At 45.9% G+C, this 12,497-nt stretch overlaps 1 protein-coding gene across 6 annotated transcripts in view; it reads right to left on the reverse strand.

Moving 5' to 3' along the window:
- LOC136651979 (solute carrier family 35 member B1) overlaps positions 1–12,497 on the reverse strand; it is a 54,695-nt gene that overhangs the window by 11,182 nt on the left and 31,016 nt on the right. For 4 of the 6 annotated variants that reach the window (XM_066628770.1, XM_066628767.1, XM_066628771.1 and 1 more), the window contains 4 exons: positions 12,290–12,424; positions 11,166–11,394; positions 9,126–9,246; positions 1,581–1,684 (listed from right to left, as the gene is read on the reverse strand). In XM_066628770.1, the coding sequence (XP_066484867.1) occupies positions 1,581–1,684; positions 9,126–9,246; positions 11,166–11,394; positions 12,290–12,424 (589 nt within the window). Of the gene's footprint in view, positions 1–1,580; positions 1,685–4,540; positions 4,944–9,125; positions 9,247–11,165; positions 11,395–12,289; positions 12,425–12,497 lie in introns of those variants that run through there. The other 2 variants (XM_066628768.1, XM_066628773.1) reach the window with 2 other exon arrangements.

The following is a 12,497-nucleotide window of genomic DNA, read 5'->3' on the forward strand; positions in this document are numbered from 1 at the left end:
TTGGGAGGCTATGAACCTGATTGGGAAATGGTAAACCTGATCCCATAAGCAGCCAGAGAGGCATTTAACCCATTTCCCTGCTGCCATTTTTCTGTTCAGCAAAGGCCATTGTAGAGCGAGCGAGGAGAATAAAGAAGGCCAAGTCTGCTCATCATATGGGCTGTTGGAAAAACTAGCCCTCCGTTCTAGGGACAATGGGAAAGGAAGGGTGCTCTACAAAAATCTCTCTGTGAATATGACACCCACTTTCCCAAGACAGTATGTCTGAGGGGTGTACTTATCTGCCTCACTCTCCCCAGTGGAAAAATGGGGATGGGGAGAGAGGGGGGGAAGCATTAAAGGGACCTTTCTGTGTGCCCCTTCTTTCTGTCATGGTTCCACATATATTCTCAAAAAACCAAAAGAAAGAAGTTAGCACAAGATAACCTTTCCTTCCCAATGTCTTTTGGAATTTTCCAAACTGCTTTCAGCTTGGAAAAGAAAAAGAAAAACTGACTGTGTGCAGGTGTGTCCATGCACTCAAGCCAAAAGGGCACATGGAGAAGATCTTTTTCATATCCTTGACTCTAAACATCCATTCTGCAATCATTTTTAAACAGGGGAAAGCAAAAGAAGAGAGAAGAGGAGATCTTTCCCATGTAACTCTCTGTCCTTATCACTCTCTGATCTTTTTTGAGGTTGAATGGCTTGGGAGGAAGAGACAGCAACAATGAGCTCTCTCCTTAGTGAACCTCTGTCTCCAGATCAAGAAATGAGACAAGGACTGGTGAAAGAAGGGGAGAATTTGATCTGGTGTCATACTAAGACCTGGAAAATCCAGGTTCAAAACCCTGCTCAGCCATGCAGCTTCCTAGGTGTCCTTGGGCCTATCTCTCAGCTCTCACTATCTTTCAGCTTAACCTACCTCACAGGGTTGTTGTGAAAACAAAATGAGGGGAGGAACTCTGTACACCAGCCTGACCTTCTCAAATAATAAAAAGAGGTAAATAAATATGAGTCTGAATACAGGCCTGAGCTGCTTAACGACAGGCTCGGGTCCGCGATCCATGTTGTCAAGTGGAATTTGATGCAATTCGGTCCTTCTGCAGGGTAGGGGATGCTCCACTCCACTCCACTCCGCCCCCCCCCGGAGGATTGTCTGAACTTTCCAGAAGCAGAATGCGTCTCTGGAAATCAGTCTCTCAGTTTCAAGGAGGAAACCAGAAATTGCTTAAGAGATGCAACTGCCCTCAGTCTGAGCCTTACAGAGGCAGGCTGTGGACAAGTGCTGCCTCTGGGAGGCTCAGACAACCCTCTGGAGGGTTGCTTTCAGAGGGCTGGGCTGTGTGCCCCCGACAACCATGTGACTACATGTGGTTGTAGGCTATGTGATCCCAGCGTAAGCCGTAAGGTTGCAAAGCGGCACACACCTGTACTCAGTCCAACCTTTGGCTACAAGCGTGTCATAAATCACGTCAGATCATGACAACCCCTTCCAATGAAGAATTCCCAAGACAGGCTTTGAATCTTGGCAGATTCACAACAAACTCATAGCAGACAACCTTCCAGTTTTTTTTTTTTTGGGGGGGGGGGATACTTACACAGCCTGGCGAAAATGGCATTGATGACACATTGAATGAAGACCAAAGTCAGAGCATATATGAACTTCTCCTGCTTTGCTCCTTCCCCATATTTGCCTCTAGTACTGTGGGAAAAACAAAATTGAGATGGAACAGCTAGCAGCAAAGAAGCATCTCCGGGCATAATGGCATTGTGTGCCGTTGTCACTAGCAAAGAGTGCAGACATGCTGGTCTCAAGGGTAGGTTGACAACTCAGAAGAACAAAGTAACACACTTTTTTCCAGTGTTCCAGCAGTGAACTATGGGTTATGACGTACCCCTGGAAGGAAACTAAAACTATAGAAACATTCTTACTGATCAGCATTTGTTGTCCTGTCAGGAGAAAATAGAAGTGATAGATCATATCAGATTTGTGAGCTTTCCCAGAGGACCACAAAACACCAGCTGCATGGGAAAATCCAAGGATAACAGATGGGACAGGATGACAGCAAATCTCTTAAAACAAGTGTTCTAGTGACAGGAGTAACAGGAGAAACAAAGGGAGAGAGGAGAAAGACCAGATAGTAAAACATACAGGAATACCTCCGATAACGCTTCCCTTAGCACTGTTTCGTTACAGCACTCTTCATCTGTGTTGACTGACAGCCAATGAGAGGAGCACATTCTGGCCAATCAGCACCAGTTTCCTTCAATGACGTCTCCTATAGCACTGTTTCACACAGTACTCAGCTTTTCAGGAACGGATCTCCGGTGTTACTGGAGGTATTACTGTATTGGAAGAGTGATCATAAGCCCAGGTATGCATATGCAGCCAGACCAGAAAAGAAAAATTTGGAGTGCAAGGAGGCGCTATCATCAAAGAAATTCCTAGAAAACTAGACAGGGAGAATCCAAGTTAGGCAAAGCCTCCTCCCAAAATAATAGTAGTTCGCAAAAGTCCAATAAACTAAATCTATTGTACAGAGAAGTGCACAAAAATACGTTTTCGGAGTGGCACCTCTTGAATCTCATCCATGTGATGTGTACTATGTACAGAAATTATAGATTAGTTTTCATACTTTTAAAAAATTGAACAAAGGAGGAACAAAGAGTTTTCTAGCAAAAGCCACAATTTAAGATTCGAGTTAGGTTTAGGTTGGTTGACAACCTTCAATCTCGAAAGACTAAGGTATAAGCCTGCAGCACCCAGTATTCCCTGGCGGTCTCCCATCCAAGTACTAACCAGGCCTGACCCTGCTTAGCTTCCGAGTAGCAGCTGTTGACCAATCCTCTCCACCCATAACCAAACAGGTTTGCAAGTAAATAAAACTTTCTAGAAATCACAAAATTGGTGCTATGGTAAGAAGGTCATGGTGGTTTTTAACTTTTCAAAACGTGGAAAATTTGTTATTAATAGTTATTAGCATTAACAGCAACAATACATTATAGCACACAGTATTATTTCGGAACCAAAGCGGCTCAATATCTAAAAGAACTTTGACCTGAATGGAAAAGGATCCTTTGACCACATAGCAGGAAGTAGAGCCCATAAATTCCCTGTCTGATTTGCTGCGCTGAGCCTATGGAGGGTATGATGATGCAGAAGGCCACGTGGAAACAGATCAAGCTGTTTCTGCCCAATGTTGCATACACACAACATGGACCAAATGTGCGTAACTGTGGGTCAGGCCCAGCTCACAGGTGTACACATTTGGTCCCTGTTGTGTATATGCAAACTTTGGGCAGAAACAGTTTAACACATGAAGGGCACAATCCTAACCCCTTATGTCAGTGCTTTCCAGCACTGGCATAGCGGTGGCAATGGGACCTGTGCTGCATCCTACAGCTGGGTGTCACTTATGGAGGCCTCCTCAAAGTAAGGGAACGTATGTTCCCTTCCCACAGAGCTGCATTGCCCTTATGTCAGTGCTGGAAAGTCAGTTTGGACAGTCAGTTTGCCAGTTTACCAGTCACTAACTCAGTCCATTAGTCAACCGACAGGTCCATTGAACAGTTAGCCAGTCTGTTAATCTGTTAGTGGATCCGTGAGTCAGTCCGTTAGTTAGCAAGCTGATAAGCCAGAAAGCCAGTCCATTAGCAGATCCAGGCCCTTATGTCAGTGCTTTCCAGCTGTGGCATAGCAGTGCCAATGGGGCGTGTGCAGTTGGGTGTCACTCACGGAGGCCTCCTCAATGTAAAGGAATGTTTGTTCCCTTACCTCAGAGCTGCACTGCCCTTATGTCAGTGCTGGAAAGCACTGACATAAGGGGTTAGGACTGCACCCGAAGGCACATGATTTGTTGCCTTCTCTCACACATGCAATCTATAGGCACAGGATACGCAGAGGAATAGAATAGAGTTGGGAACAGTTTTATTTTTTTCTGGGAAAGGCTCCTGAACTGGTTAACAACTGTGTGAAAAAGTAGGAAGTTGTCACAGATAAATTCCCCAGTTCACAGATGGGAACATGTGTGGGATCACTGCCTGCTGCAGAAGTGTTGGAAGACACAGAGCCACTGAGAGGAAGACACAGCAAGCCAGGGGAGGGGGGGGAGAGTCTTCTCTATGCACCACTGCAAAGGAACTGCCTGGCAGCTGCTATCCAGGCTGCCTTACAGGGAGGACGATGCTCCACGATGACTGTGAAATGTTGGGAGAGATGAGGACAGATCAGAGGTGGGAAAGAGCCGTGTATAGTACAGAGACAGGATGGTGCAGTGGTTTGGGAGTTGGACTGAGACCTGGAAGACCCAGGTTCAAATCCCACTCAGGCATGAAGCTTCTTGGGTGACCTTGGGACAGTCACTGTCTCTGCCTTGCCTACCTCACAGGGTTGTTGTGAGGACAGGAGAGGAGGACCCATGTGCTCCTTGGAGAGAGATAGAAGCATATAGGGGAGGGCACCCCAGAGGATATCCCCTTCCCCCCAGCCCTTTAAGAGCCCCCATTCTATGAGTGGAGCAGGACCAAGAGAAAAGCGTTTTCCCTTTCGGCGACTTACATTGTCTCCTGCAGGACGCCGTACCAGAAGTAGCACACGAAGACCCCGAGGCAGCAGAGAGGCAGCCGCAGCCCCTCGGGGAAGGGGGAGCCCCTCCCGCCGGCCGACCCCATCCCCGACACTGGCGCTGTCTCCGGCTCAGCCAGCCTCACAGGCGGCAGCTCCACACACACATCCCGCAGCGGCGCCGCCAGCGGCGGAAGGGGGGGCCTCATAGAGGCGACTGCGACGGTGGCGTCAAAGGACCCCCCGGCTCCAGGCCGAGGGTGACCACCGCACTGCCTGACTAGAAGAGCCCCACCGAGCATGGGGGCGGAGCCGTGCAGCGCCGCGGGAAGGAACCCTATTCGGACCGGAGCCTCCTTCGTTTCTTCCTCCGCTCCACGGCTCCGCCAGCCATCCCGCTACATTTCTCTTCAGGCGGCCTCGAAAGGGGCCTAAAACGGCTTGTGCCGACAGGTTTATACGTCAGCAAATGTGGAACTCGCTGCTTGGTCGGCTTGCCAGCTTGGAGGCAGGACATACAGAGGGGAAGCCCCATTCGTGGCGTGCTCTTATTGCTGGTGCCAGAATGGGGCGGGGCTACGGAAGCGCCTAGCAACCGTTGCTAGGATGAAGAGCGACAATCGCGTTGGCAACAGAAAGGGGCGTAACCCATCAGGGATGCCATTGGCTAGAAGCGTATTGAAAGGCAGTTGATTACCCCCAAATGGTTGCCACTACTCAAGCAATGCGTTGAGAGGTGGGTACTGCCAGAAAAGCTAAGCAGGAGAATGTGTGGGTGTGTTTTTGGATGGGAGACAGAATGCCAGGCTGTGATAAGCTGTTGAGCCACTTAGCCACACAGTGAGAGTGTGTGTGAGAAGGCCAGCTGGCAAAGAATGGACCTGGACTTGTCCAGGCTTGATTTACGGTTGCCTACTGAAGCTCTATGGGAGGCAGGCAGAGGAGAGAACCCACTGGCTCCCACAAGACCCTGAGGTGGGCCACAGGTGGGCCACAAGACCCTGAGAAATCATCCACGAGGTATCGGGGAAAAAAATAGTGTTGGATCGCTTCCAGGGTCCTGCCAGCAAGCGATTGGTCACAGACCACCAAAGAGGGTGAATGGATCACCCACAGCATGGTCCCTTCTCCATCCTCTCTGATAGTTCATGGGAACCACTTGGATCATCAGTGAGAGCAGAGACCAGACCAGTTAGCTGCATGTGGTCCACAACAAGCAGTTTTTGCTTCAGTGGTCCATGGGGTTCTAAAGGTTGGGAACCACTGAGACCACCATACTGGCAAGGCAACACTGAGGATTCTGTGATGCACAGAATGTAATTGTTAAAACCCCCATTGAAAAATGGTGGTTTAGGCTAGCCTGCCCAAGTAAATTGCCTTGAATGCTGTTTAAACAGAGAAAGGCAGTATATAAATACTGAAATAAAACGGTACCAGGCACTTGACCACTACCGCCCCTTAGAGTGCTTTACTCAAGCAACACAATTCTTTATGTACTACCCCCATTAGGCAGGCTGACAAATTCAGACAGAAGTGAAGTACTACTGCTTTAAAAGCAACAGCCTACTTCTGCTTCATCAGTTCTCTGAAATAGGACTAGGAGTACGAGCATGTGTGAACAGCAGCATTTTGTTTTTCCTTGTTACTGAAAACCAGGCTGTGTTCCTTAAAATATACCAATCTCTAACCTACACTTGGGTCAAGTCACTATATTTCATTTTAAGCAAGGACTACCCCATGATCATTTTGGCTCAATGGCTTTTTCAAAGGTGTACACATTTTATCCCTGTTGCATATATGCAACATTGGGCAGAAGTAGCTTAAGTTCATAGCCTCCTCACTATACTGGGTCCAGTTTGGCTTATGCTGAACTTGTGAGAGTGAAAGGATGCAGGTAGGTAGGTATTTAGTTGCAGCAGCTGGACAATGAGGCACAAGTCTTAATTAGTGGAAGACACTGGGAGACCATGCCAGCCTTGCCTATTTATCCCCCTTCTCCACCTTCACTCAAGGCACTGTATAAGAGGCACTTTTTCCAAGTGGTACTGTCCCTGTTCACTAGGACAGTATCTTTTCTCATGACTGTTTGCTGGTGTTCCTTCTGCACCTTTTTAGATTGTGAGACGTACTGGAAAACTGTTTGGTTATTTAATTTTCCTCTTAACAGATTCGTGAATTTTGTTAAAAAGCAGTATATAAAAATTCTTAAGTTTTAAAAAGCTTTTGGCACCTGAAATTTTATTTTTTAATTGGTTTGAACACCAACATCTGCAAAAAGCTCTTAACTGAAGACAAGGTAATCAACCTCTTGAGGCTAACAACCTTCCATTAAGCTTTTGTGATACATACATTAAAACATACAAAACTTCAAAAAGTAGCTGCAAAAATACTGTCTTTGAAAGAAAATAGTTTCTCAGGTTGAAGAAAACCTTTCCAATGCAATCCAGAAGCTTAGCAATGAGACAACAAAATTAGTTTCATTTCTAATACACTTTATAATCAAGGCATCACCAGCTTTAAGGTCTTTCATTTGTGTTTGGGGGGGCAGGATGTAGGGGGTAAGTGAACCTGGGATCTTTGGAGTGTTCTTCTGTGTATGCAAAGTGAAATTAAAGCTGTGCAGATTCCCCAAATTCATTGGCTTAGAAGAACAGTAGTATCAAACCTAGTTGGACTGGCCAAGTTATTACAATGAAGAAAGACGACAAGAACGCACACCAATTTCACTAACAGCCCTATTCTACCAAAGAGCTTTCAACACTGAAACCCCAAGACAAAACAGTCCCCCTTTCCAGGACAATGCTGCAAGGCCACCTCAGTGGCCCACCTGAAAATTATGCGGAGAAACACTCTCCTTGTTCTTCCTCTGTAAAAGAAAGGAGCCTATCTGAAGGCCTCCTCCTCAAAAGGCACATAAGCTGAAGACCTATTCATTCAACCACCACATGTTATGGCATGATCATTAGAAGGAAGCATTTTCCTTCAAAGACTTAGCCAAATGGAGACTTGGCACCCCTGGACACGTCATATCTAGGAATCCTATATATCCTGCCCTGCAGGGTATAGGACTTGCAGCACTGGGAGGATCACAGATTACTCTGTTGAAGTCTTGCCAAGCAGTCATCTACTAAACCAGTGTGCCTCAGCTCCTTCAGCCACATTCTCCCTATTCTGTGGGAAGCTTGTGTGACATTACTAAAACCACATGAAAGTGCCTGCCTCCCCAAGAAGTGAAAAGAGGGAGAAAACCTGGTGGCTAGTGTGCCTTCTTTCATGTGAGAAGACTAGGTGCTCTTTGGACATCACAACAGCAGAAACATTAACTCATAAGGAAAGGAAGTGCTTTAAGTACCAGGAGTCAAAAGGAAAAACCTATTGTGAGTGCAAAGAATCCAGTGGCAATTTGCACTGTAAGGCTGTTGCTGGGAGTGCTGAGTTTCCCAGTTTCAAGGCACTCTTCTCCACAGGCCAAAGTGCACAAGAAGGACCATGGATTTTTGGTGGTTCTGTCCCCACCCATGGAGCTTCAGACAACCAGGGAGCTGTGGAAGAGGACGGTGTCTTCAGTCTGGCTCCGTTTCCAGGACTCCAAGTTCAACGAAGGCGATTTAGGGGTTTCACTGAAGTTGTCTCCTCTGGAGTCTTTCCGCAAACTGACTGGGACTGCAGAAGTGGGCTGGCATGAAGAGAATGTACCTGGTGGCATGGGGCTGGGAGAGGAAGAGAAGTCCCTGAACAGGAAGTCTACGTTGGGAATAAGAGGCTTCACCAGGCTGAACCGGCAAAAGGCAGAGCCAGTTGGGTTGAAATGGACTTTGTTCTTGTCAGGGCAGGAGGGCAGAAAAGTCTGATCATGATTCAGAGGTCTGAAGGAATAAGGCACAATAAGAAAAGGGGTGAGGAATGCAAAGATGAATGCTACTGAGTGCTTGAGAGTATTGCTTCTCTGGTCACTGGAATATTTTTGCAGTAAGCACAGAAATCAGGAGTATTACACATGCAAGAACATCCTGTGCTTCTGGGTTCTGTGCAAAGGTGGTGGTTGCAAGAAGCAGCCACAGATAGGAAGGCAGGATGTGGCATGGGATTTAAATACATCAAACACTGCCAGAGTTGGAAGTTTGCACTGTATTACAATTCTCACTCCAATCTCAAATCCACCCATGAGAGATTAGGATGCAGTGGCTTGCCCTAGCCATTGTAGGTGCCTAGAAGTGCAAAGCTCATGTTTAGAGATCTGGAAATAGTTGCCAGCTTCCAAAAATCTCATATCCCAAATCAATTGTATATGGAGCTTGCAGTATCTGCTCTGTGGACAGACAGGTGGATCAGGTACATATTATACACACTAATTAGTTCCCCCCCCTTTATTTTACTAAAGATCTGGGATGTAGCTTCCAATATGGTTAAAGAGTACACCTAAAACATAAGATGACAATTAAAGCTTTTCTTTTTTCTTCTGGGAGTAAGCATCATTGAACAGGCTGGGACTTACTCCAGAGTAAGCACGAACAGTATTACACTGCAAGTCTATCCTGCATTTCCCAGTACTACAAAAGGCAACCCTCCTCTTACTTACGTTGCTTCCTCAAAAGCACGGACTTTCTCACAGCCCTCAGGGGGTTCCCTCTTGAACACATAGGTGTGGTTGGGACGAGGAGACAGAGCAAAGGCAAGGACTGGAGAAGTGTTGCCATTTTCTGTCAAAAGAGAAGAAAAATGTCAAGGCTTAACAATTCAAGAAAGCATCAGTTCCAACAACTGCAGAACCCAAACACAAACCACATATAGACCAATAGCAATTATATCAGACACCAGAAGAATTTTGGATCAGCACAGTCAGATGGAAGCGTAATCGGTAACTAGTATATTTTTACATGGTTTTGGTAAAATGTATTTGTTTTTGGCAGTGTGTGCCAAGTCAAGAAATCTTAGGATGAAATCGGACCTCAGTACAGCCTAATGTAATGGAGTCATGAGTTGCTGCTGAAGTTCGGTCCACACTGTGCATCCCAACTACTGCCTCTAGCATTAGAATGGCCCTAACAAGCCATGAATAGTCCTACAATAATACATAGTAGGAAAGAACTGGAGTCAGGAAAATAACTCACATTTTTAATGTGCCATATCATGAACTTACATCAGATTCTACAAGAATAGAAGTTATGTATAATGAAAGCTGGTGCGGCACAAGGTGACCTAATACATCAGGATCTAATGTAGCTTTAAGGCAAGCTGCTCCCACTACGCCTCAATTCCCCAACTGCAATATGGGGATAAAATTACTTACTGTATACAGTTCATGTTTGATGTAAGGGGGTACACATCAAGGTAATATACATGAGGCACTTTGAACATTCAAAAGTGTTACACGAACAGGAAGTATTATGATGGAATTTTATCAGATCACTGAAGCACACCCAACATGCAAGACACAGTGGCTGTGCAAGGAAGCAGCAAATATCACCAGCCTCAATGAGACTTGCAAACACCTGTATTGTGGTTATGCTGTACCACTTACTTCATACGTGTGAGAGAAAGTCATGCAACTGTGTCAGTTTTTGCAAATCAGGCTGGCTACCACAAGCGCTGCCTTTGTACTTGGTTGCTGATCTCCACTTCCTACTTCAAACTTACTGCTTCTCCACTCATTACTGCTCTCTGCATTTTCTGTCATGTTCAGATACATTATCAACCACAGTATCCATAATGGCCTGATTACTTGGCAGACCTCACTGGACTCCTGTATGTAGCCCCAACCTTGATATCTCTTCCCTTGCCCTGGCTGCCAGGAAGTCTGCAAAACTAGTACGCCGACCATATACAAGGAAGAGACAGAGCTTTGCAGCGCAGATGCAGTCCAAAGCAGACTTCTCAAATTTCTCTTCAACAGATACAGCAACCTGGTTTCTTTTTCAAAGCTACAACTCCCAAGATTTCTGCAATTCAGCTTCTTTACCACAATAATTTAAAGAAAGAAGTCAAACACAACAGATATGAAGCCGTAAACACATATGATCAGATCTGGAAAAAAGTTTTGGAGCTCTGTGAATAAGAGAACGAAAGTTATTATGCTACAACTTTAGATTGCAACACTTTGCCATTCCTCACTCCTCCTGCTTTTCCACTTTTTTGAAAATTTGTTGATCAGCACCAGGTTTGGCAAGGCTAGCTAATTCATGGAAAGGATCATGATTGGTTATTAACTGTGATTTTATTGTATTAATTAAAAGGTCACATTTAAAAAAATATTTTCCATGTTTTTATAGTTAGCAGGAGAGTAATTGTTGCTATTCATCCTAGCCCTGTGTTCCTTCCAGGAAAGCATATGCCTTGTGTGTTTAAGTTCATGAGCCCCTTTGAGTCAGAAAGCCTTTTCTTAATCCATTTCTGCCCAGTCCACAAGTGTACACATTTGGTCCTTGTTGCGTATATGCAACATTGGGCAGAAATGGCTTAATTTGTTTTGCAACATAAGCCACTTGTGAACTTTTATTATCTCGTTTCAACCAAGTACCACAGGTTACAGGTAATTTGGAACAATGAGGCCTCAAAAAAGTATCTGCAAATACAAGCTCCTGTTCCCAGAGAAGACTACTGCTGACCCTCCAATGATTACCTTTTCCTTTTGCCTCCAGCATGGGCTTTTCTAATACACCAGGTGAAAGTTCTTCCATAGCTGCTCGAGCAAGTGTGTGCGGGGATCGTCCAAGAGCGGCGGAAGGGGACGGAGAGAGAGAGAGACTGCTGCAGCTGCTACTACTATGCTCTAGCCGTGGCAGCAATGAGTCTCCAGTGCCTCTCTGGAGGGGGGCTGGGGCCCTGTGGCCATCAGGGACGTCCAGAATCTAGGAGACAAAAGACATCTTAAAAACACAGGGAGGCAAACAAGAGTCCTTGTAGCAATGTAAAGTTCTTGAGGAAGGAGAAGAATAAGAGACAGAGGGTAAGCATGCACTTCCCTGAAAGCCTTCACAGCTTTGCTACCCATGGATATAATAGAAATAAATGAACAATTGAAGGGAAGGGCAGCAGGGGCCTTGTAGGAGCAGATGGACACAACAGTTTGATCATCATTGCAGTTCTAAGCTTTGGTGCAGAAAACAGAAGCAGCAGCAAGCAGGGCAGAATGACTGGTGGGCAAGAAGTAAAGGCTGTAGGTCCCCAAGTACTTCAGCAGGCACAGGTCCAGACTACCCAAAAGGGAGTCAGTGTTAAATTTGTTGCACTGCAGCTCTATAACATAAATAAATATAGATAGAACAATATATTGGTCCTTTTTCTTTGCAAAGCACCCAAGGGAAGAAGTGCTTTAAAGCAGAGAGAGGGAGAATTGGGGAAGTGCTGAATCCTCCTGCTGCCTGATCATATTCCCTTGAAACAGCTACTTCTACCTGCACCCCACTAATGATTCGGGATACAAGGCGGTGGTGGGAATTTCTAGGGGAAATGGGGCTGACAAGTGAACAATTACGTTCTCTTGGACAACAAACAGAGAGAAGGTGTATTCTGATCATGGGTTGTGACATGTCCTGGCATTTCACTTTCCTTGTGAAATGAATTTGTGAAATTTTGGGGTGCAGAATTTCACAGAACACAACTTAGTACGAGTGCTTCAGATGGAGGTGCTCTGCAGTGCAAAGTTGGAGCAACCACAAGATACAGTTGGCATCTTGGGCTAAGAGGCGGCAGAAGCTTCCCTGCCTTGCCCCAGCAGGTTTTCACAGGCAGCCCATCACTCACTCTGAGAAGTTCCTCATCTCCCTGCTCCTTTACAAATGCTTCTTCCAATTCCTGATTGAGACCATCAAGGCTGTTGTGCAAACAGGGGCTGAATGGCATGGTGGTCAGGACTGGAAAGGATGCAGGTGGGGAGACCTACAATGATAACATCCAGTGATGCAGCAAAGCAGCTTTATGCAAAAAATCCAAGCAATAAATCTTCCCTCAG

This window comes from Tiliqua scincoides, chromosome 5 (assembly GCF_035046505.1).
Source record: "Tiliqua scincoides isolate rTilSci1 chromosome 5, rTilSci1.hap2, whole genome shotgun sequence".
Lineage (NCBI taxonomy): Eukaryota > Metazoa > Chordata > Lepidosauria > Squamata > Scincidae > Tiliqua > Tiliqua scincoides.